Raw genomic sequence first — 7,959 nt, forward strand, 5'->3', positions numbered from 1 at the left:
GGCATTGCATTCTATTGCACACGAGGGTTCATTCTTTAAACATTCATTTTACATGCAGTTGGACAGCTCATGTTTGCTCTTGACTTTTAAGACAAGACGATGTGGTAGGTTAAACAGTAGCAGGGAATATGTTTGAATATGAATGATGTTTTTTTTGTGTGTGTAAGAATATACATTATAAAAATATAAATTAAAGGATGGGTAAAAGATTATCAAGAATGTGCTTTCATACATTTACATGTATGGTCAATCCTAACCGCTGATATAAATAGATGAGGGGGTAGGATGGGTGGTCTCAGATGACTCCTTCCTCATAAGTCCAAACTGAGGGGAAGAGAATGAGGTCAGAGAGACAGTGAAGAGAGAAGGGTTTATTTGGAAAAAAACATGTTCATCAGTTTGATGTCTGCAATCACAAATTAAGATCAGCTAATTTGTTTTTGTATTTATTTGTGTACATACTAAATGTATAACTGGAAACAACATTTTATTGTACAAAGATTCTTAACTTGTACAAAGGTATAAAAACTTAATTAGATTGGCCAAAAGCAACAAGAATATCAGTAATGTTTTGCATCTAAAATGCACATTTAATATCACAAACTACTACTTCCTATTGTTTGATTCCAAGCCATTTGCCTTAATCCCTCAGTGTAACCAGGTTAGCAATAAAAATAAACCCTATGAAGTAACATTAAAAATTGGTCTTGGTATTAAAGAATAAAACGCATGCATTTTTTCTGCTTAGCACACAAATTTAAAGGGTGACTGAATAACTCTACTGACCATTGTACGACACACGATTTTATTGAATTTCATTCATTGAACCTAAAACAGTATAAATGAAGAGGTAAAAACACAGGGCACACTCACTCCTAGAAACACATTATTGCATTTCTTTAACATCTCTCTTTCCCTGAAGCACAGAGGTTCAGAAAGAGCCTGTTACTCCTGAGAGCAACATTTTATCAATGTTTAAAAACATTCCCTCATGTTCTTTTCCAATTTACTACTGCTAGTAAAGACAGAACATGGTGTTTTCCCCCAGAACAGTGGAAATGGTCATTGGTATCATTTGCAATATAATCTTTTGTGTGTGTCTTTTTGTTTGTTTGAAAAGGAGTCTGCTGTCATAGTACATTTTCACATACATGTATAAACAATGTGTTTATTGCTGGTATGTAGCTATACTGCATATGAGTCGTCTGGTGTACCTTAACATTATAAAAAGTAATAAATATGAAAGAATACCAGGCTCAAAGAAACTGATTGCACTTTTTTTTGATTTTGCTAAGACCCCCAAACCTACACACTAGCCCAGTGATTTTGCTTATATTAGATATAGAAGCGGCTACAGGCAATACAAGATAAGCAATACACAATGAATAAAGTACAAAGAAAAAGAAAAATTACTGTACTGGAGAGGAAGTGACAAAAGCACTTAATTCTATAATACAAAGGCAATCACAGATTGCAAACCTTTGAGGCCACAGTACAAATGTCTTCTGGATGTTTAGTTATCCCAAGTTTCCAACCTTTTGATTTAGAAACCTTTAAACTGACTTCATTACACCATTTTTGTGAGTTTACATTAATACAAATAGGAGCATCCTTGATGTTTTAACTTATGTTTGATTCTTATTTCAAGGTGCCACTTCATTTCTTGAAAACAAATGTTTCTAGTTTTACTTTTGGTCTGCGTTAGCAACAAAGTATGATAAAAACACAATCAATTCAGTCAATATACTATGCTAACCAGTCAGCACAAATGTGATTGGCAAATAAAATCTGTCTGGTACTCAAAATAACGCTCAAGGTGGTCAGTCTGTATGAGAGTTTTTTTTTTTTAACTAAATAAAACTACAACAAATCCTATAAAGACAGTACACAGACCTCTTTGGATAGTTTAGGTAATTTGCACAGTCTTAATTTTTTTCCCTTTGATTTCTCTTTCGGTTCTCCAGCGCAAAGTAAAACAAAAAAAGTGCGCACTTCCACACTACCTTTTTTCCCTGGCCTTACCCACAGGGACCAGCACACATGCCCATTCGTATACACAAAGTTTCACCACTACTTTTCACTCTTTCACCTTCAGTGAAAGTGAAGCTAGCTATGATTTTGTACAGTCCAATAGTGGCACTCCAGCAATCTGGAAATAAGGAGACTGACGTTACCAGTAACACTACTGCAAGGAGCTGTAACGACGAGAACGCTGATGGTAGTAATGAATGCCAGGGATTCTTTTGGCTGTTCAAAAGTGCTGTTCATGGCACATCGGGCCAATTTAGACCAACCTGCTCTTTGATTTCTTGTATCATTATAAAGAGGAGCAAAATTAAGAGCAGAAGTCATGCTTGGACAGAAACCAGGAACACCCAATATAGAGTCTCAGTTTGAAGGCCCTCTGTTTTGGCACTCTTTGAAGCTGACTTCATGACCTCTGATACCCACTTAGTCATTATGAGGCTTCTCAGTTGAGCCCTGTGGAGAAACAGATCGTCCGTTAGTAAAGAAAATGCAGTGTTTGCACATCTCTCATAATAACTAAACAGATAAAAAAAAAAAAAAAAAAAAAAAAAAAAAAAAAAGGAAACCGCTTGATTTGCATTCATCCCCTAATTATTATAGAATAAAGGAACAGGCATAAACTTTACTACTGTGCAAAATACCTAAAAAGAAATATTAATATGCACCAAGTATTGGAAGTCAGAGCACTCAACTTACTTTCTAACCACCTAAATAAAGTATGTTCCAGAACCACAGGTGAGCATTTAAAAAGGTGCTTTGAGCAATTCAAAATAGTTTTTTATTTTCACAAAGCTGAAGCTGCTCCTGTTAAAGCCCACTTGGCCCCTCAACACTGGCTATAATTAGTGTGCACTTATATATTATATATATATATATATAGACACACACACACATATATATAAAACAAGCCTTGTATATGCACAAATTATACAAGGCTTGTGTGGATGTGACACCCTGTAAAATATGATAGCCCTTCATAGGCCAACACTCCCTCATATGTCTCACCCATGGGCAGCTGGCCAGTCTCCATAAAGAGCAATCTCTAAGAGAACATTTAATCCCCCAAAACCAAACTGTGTATAGCGCAAACAGTTTAAATTGTAATCATTATGCTGTCTTTGCCATTGTTTGAATAGTGTTAGTTACTATTAGATGTGCAATCTTAATTCTAGAGTTATATTTAGAAGATATAGCCATCTTTAGACTACAAAATAGAAATTCACAGACACAATGGTCTCTATTCAGTATATTCAGATAGACCTAGTTTGTGAGTCCACTGCATCTCTAAACTGGCCACTTTATAAAGAAAGTTGAGAAAAATACTAACAGAGCACTAATCCCAGCTGGTCAAGCAAAATCAGCCGGTGCCAACTCGAAAACAAAAAACACCCAGGAAAAACACCAGTGGTGTAGAATGCACCACTTGGAGCCAGTAAAGAACTTTGTTTACCATCTCTCTTATCATTAGCATGAAAAACAAGGAGCGTAATCTGCTTTCACGCCCTTATTGAGTAAGAACAAGGTTATGTCAGCAAGACAAAGAGGCACAGCTGACTGAGAAAGCTTGGAGGGGATGGCACAAACATGCCTCAGACTACAATCAGCAGCTAATTAAGATGTCCAGGCATGACGCTTTAGCCCAGCACTAGAAACTGTTAACAAACTCATCACTAAAAAAGAATGCACTTGATAGAAAAGTATTTTTCCTCACATTTCTAGTCAAATTTAGGTGTGCTGTAAAAAATGCTAAAAGTATAGTCCCTAGATTGCCACAAAAGTTCCATATCGAACTATCTACCATTTTTTGGGTTAACTGGTGGTCCTTCATTAAATACAAAAACGAAAGCTAAATTCGTCAGTGTGTTGCCTCTTGCTAACGTTAAAAGCTGGAATACCACTTGAATCCCAACCACGTCTGAATCAGTTTATGAAATCACGGATTTCTTATGTTAACGGCCATATGGCAAATGTTTAGAAAACTAATCTTGTCCGAATACTTGTATGTTAAATTGTACACACTCAAATTATTGTGTATAATAATCTGCCTCCAAGTCTGATTTGTTTCCTAAAACATTCAGGTTGCCTGGTTATTTTATGCATTTACACCGAGTGCTGTGAATAGCTGATGAACCATTCCAGGATATTCAGTTTCACTTTTGCTTCTGTATGTGTGCCCCATTTAAGTTTCATTTCTGAACATAAGTGCTGCCTGGCCTAGTGCAGAGCACTCCAGGAAACTCAGGACATTACATGAGTAATCTAAAAGAGGTGCTTTACTAAAATTATTCCATTGAATACGAAGTACAGGAAAAGGGTTTGGTGAGCAGAAAATATGGGGAAAAGTTTCTTACCATAGCTAGCTGTCGGCCGATGTTTCCTACGGTCACTCCACCAGAAAAGAATATACAAGGCAGCCACGAACGTACATACAAGAAGTCTGGAGATGTATACCTGAGAAACATTAAAAGAAATGCACTTAAACAACTCACTAATAATTACCAACAACTGTTAAAGGTGGGGTATGCATTTAAAAAAAAATGCTTTAGAAAACGAGTCAGGGCCGAGTACCAAAACAAACTTGTAGCCAATCAGCAGTAAGGGGCGTGTCTACTCATGATGCAGAGGAGAGAGTGCTCATCAGTGCATATAATGGACATTAGCTGAGCCGAGCGATGACAGAAAGACAGAGATGGCGGATAAAAAACAAAAGAGGAAAACGTCTGCGGAACAAAAGGCTTTACACCATATCTACACCAGACATGACAGGTGTGTCTACACTGGACGTGACAAAGCGACCGTTGAAAATCATTTGAAGTGTGTGTCAATGTGTCATAAATAGAACACGGCAGCAGTTTACTGTCGGGGATTTGTCGTGTCCCAGCCAGTGTAGACAACATCACTGATTAAAATGAGTTCTATAGACGCGTTCGGTGTAGACAGTGTTACGATAAGGCAAGAAGTAGGACTCGTGTAAATATTAGATCAGCTTTCCAGCGCTGGAGAGAACTCAAGGAGCGGGAAGGCCTGCGATCGGACGCCGAGGTTGCATTGTTTCTTCTCGATAATTGAATAACATTGGTTTTGCTTTGTTTCACAGAACTAATCATTGTCGTACATGTGTGGGGCGGAGCTATCAAAATAGGGGCGAGACCCTTTAGGGTAGAGGCGTGTTTGTTTTGGTGATTCAAATGTCAACACTGGCTACCAGAAATCGCTTACCCCACCTTTAAGCTGTGACGGGAAAATGACACATTCAGACATTTACAAAAATCTCATAGCTGATGACTAAACATGATATAAATACAGAAGTGAGCCTGTGACTCGGCTGTCATTTGGTAGTTGATGATACATGACAAACTGTTTTCGACTGCAATGTCTCAACTTACTGGTAGATGCCATTGTAGACCAGCAGCTGAGCAATGAGGGTGGCTAGAAAAGCAGTGGTCAGCCCTAGACCAAAGCCACTCCTGGAACGGTCAAATGTCCACCAGAGGCCCAGAGACAGGGCAGCCAGAGTTAGTGAAAGCTGCACATTATTGGCAAAGTCCAGTTTCTGTGAGGTACTTTGACTTAAGGGAAATACGAGTTAGTTCTAGGTTAGAACTTTTCTTAGATAAATGTTAAACATTTAGAGACTGAATGTGTGGTAATAAATGAAGGGCTTACTGGTATTTGAGGAAATCAGTTTCTGTGTAATTCCAGTAATAATATATCTTTTTTGATTAAAGGCTTGAATACACTACATGACTTTAGCCCATATTTTTGCACCAAAATGCCAAAAAGTCTTTCGATTCTCAGCAGTCAGGTTTAAAGCTATTGTATGACGGACACAGATTCAGATTTATTTTTTCCCTTTACGTTTTTATTACAAATGTTAAGAGTTATTTTCATCTATCAAGCATCTCCTAGCAATGATGTGCATTTTTCTGCATGAGTTTGGAACAATATCCTCAGTTGTTTGATGTATGATGCCTAATATTTTTGAAAACTATTCAGAAAGGTTGTGTGGTGCATTAGCCTTAAAACAACACAAATCTCAAAACAGTTTAAAAGTTTTTATGGTCTACACTGGCTACAGTTTCATGGTAAGGATACAGCACTGGCGTGATTGATGCCCACAAAAACAGCAATGCAGCGCATCACACTTGCCCACTCCCGCTTAAACTTGTGTGGTTCTCCAAGATGGTGGTCCAAGCAGGGGTACAACAGACCAACCACAGCTGAGGAAAGAGAAAACATAAGTGCTTTAAACAACAGTAACTCTTCAAAAACACAAGAAAAAAAAACACATTTGATGTCTGAATCTAATTTGTATTGTTTGTTTGACTGCTTAACTTGTGTTTTAGCCATTAACCGAGTAACATAAGAGTGAAAGTTCACAAAGCCATTTTCTACAGTAAAAGAGGCAGCCTGGTATGCGTCCACTATGTGGACTGTGAAGAATGCAGGGGGAGGAGTTGTGTGTGACTGAATTATTTATTAAATTCTGCTGCACACGACTTCCGTGTTTCTCTTTACTGTTAAGTGGCATGTTCTGCCTTCCAGCCAATGGCGTGCCTCCTCGCAGCTCACCCGTTCTGAGCGCAGCCAATGAACACGCAGCACCCCAAAGACTGACCCCAAATGCCCGGCTGTTTCCAGGGCAGCGCTAACCGATAGAGACAGAGCCCAATGTCAACAAAACTGCCCCCAAATCATCAGTATGAGGACTCTTACGTAATGCAAAAGATAGTAAAAGGCCCGCGGCAAGCAGAATGTTTTTGTCCCATCGATAGAAACAAAACAAAGACTCACCAGCAGCAGTGCCACAGCAGAGGGGGATCCACCAGGCCGACGAAAAAAGCGTGTCCAGCACTTCCTCTGGAAACAATGTAACATTTCTCTGGATCTGGAGTAAGTTCAGCACCAAAGCGAGAACTACTCCGACGATAAACAACACAAGCCCCCGTCGAATTAAGTTAGCGGACTGGAGGCTGTGCACAGAGCCGTACGCGTGGCGCAGCACTGAGGTTATGATGGACATCATCTCTCCCGTCTTACAGACAATCCAGCCGGCGCTTGACAGATCCTGCGTCTTTACACTGGGTGAACAGGAGCAGCTCCAGCAGCGTTCCTCTAGTCTTGGCATTTGGCACTGCGAGAAGCGAAAATGTCATTATTAATGTGGAAAAACGTTCAAGGAAACGTTCAAATGATGTGTAAAGTCAAGCTATTACGCTAGAAATACTTCTAGCCCTGTCAAAAAAAAAAAACTTCTCAGTGAAAGTATAACGTTAGGCTTTAGAAACTCACCTTGATCCTTAGGCAGTCCTCGTCTAATTGGATCTTTGAATGGATCCAAAGCTATTTTGCAAAACGCTAATCTAACAGAAGACGGTTTAAGATGTGTTGTTTGGTCACATCATCTCTTCGCGAAACGCAGCTGTCTGATTCATTGCACAGTACAATAGTGCCACATGCGCGCTTCCTCTGCAGAAAACAAGCGCGGTCGTGTCTGGTGAGTCGTGCTGGCCAATCAGAGAGCGGCGGGCCATATGACGCGAGCGCACGCCACCTCCCTCTCAGGACATGCGTTTGTTGATGTTCACTGCAGTCAGCTGTGTGTGTGTGTGTGTGTGTGTGTGTGTGTGTGTATGTTTATGTGGTTTATGAGGACACAAATTTGTATAATGACGTGTGTGTGTGTGTGTGTGTACTGATTTAATGACAAAGAGTCATGCAAAGTTTTAAACTTCTGGATAAGGTTTAATGATGTTGCTTGGCCAAATCCTTTTCACAAAACAGTACTGCACTGATTAGAGATTTTCTTGTTTAATTTGAAGCGACAATCACCTGTTTATGCTAAAACAAGACTGAAAGATAGGGAAATTAAGTTGTAATATTTTGCTGCTGTCCTTCAAGATAGCATTATGTAAATCTATACGCTATTTT

The 7,959-nt window shown here is 39.1% G+C and overlaps 1 protein-coding gene across 1 annotated transcript; it reads right to left on the reverse strand.

Annotated features, from left to right (window-relative positions):
- Nucleotides 1–786: 786 nt before the first annotated feature.
- Nucleotides 787–7,534, reverse strand: insig1 (insulin induced gene 1). The gene is made up of 6 exons (XM_079433849.1): nt 7,321–7,534; nt 6,823–7,162; nt 6,124–6,248; nt 5,415–5,581; nt 4,380–4,479; nt 787–2,481 (listed from the first exon to the last, which is right to left on the reverse strand). The coding sequence occupies exons 2-6, from the start codon at nt 7,154–7,156 to the stop codon at nt 2,452–2,454; spliced, it is 756 nt and encodes a 251-aa protein (XP_079289975.1). The 5' UTR covers nt 7,157–7,162; nt 7,321–7,534; the 3' UTR covers nt 787–2,451.
- Nucleotides 7,535–7,959: the final 425 nt, after the last annotated feature.

The sequence above is a fragment of the Barbus barbus genome, assembly GCF_936440315.1.
Source record: "Barbus barbus genome assembly, chromosome: 2".
Classification (NCBI taxonomy): domain Eukaryota; kingdom Metazoa; phylum Chordata; class Actinopteri; order Cypriniformes; family Cyprinidae; genus Barbus; species Barbus barbus.

What these genes read in the sequence shown, in the direction of transcription:
- insig1 (XM_079433849.1), bottom strand. Translation starts at nt 7,156, where the DNA reads ATGCCAAGACTAGAGGAACGCTGCTGGAGCTGCTCCTGTTCACCCAGT. An exon ending in CTGCTGTGGCACTGCTGCTG is followed by an intron (nt 6,249 to 6,822) that starts GTGAGTCTTTGT and finishes CTCTTTCCTCAG; the next exon opens with CTGTGGTTGGTCTGTTGTAC. An exon ending in TCGGCCGACAGCTAGCTATG is followed by an intron (nt 2,482 to 4,379) that starts GTAAGAAACTTT and finishes GTTTCTCCACAG; the next exon opens with GGCTCAACTGAGAAGCCTCA.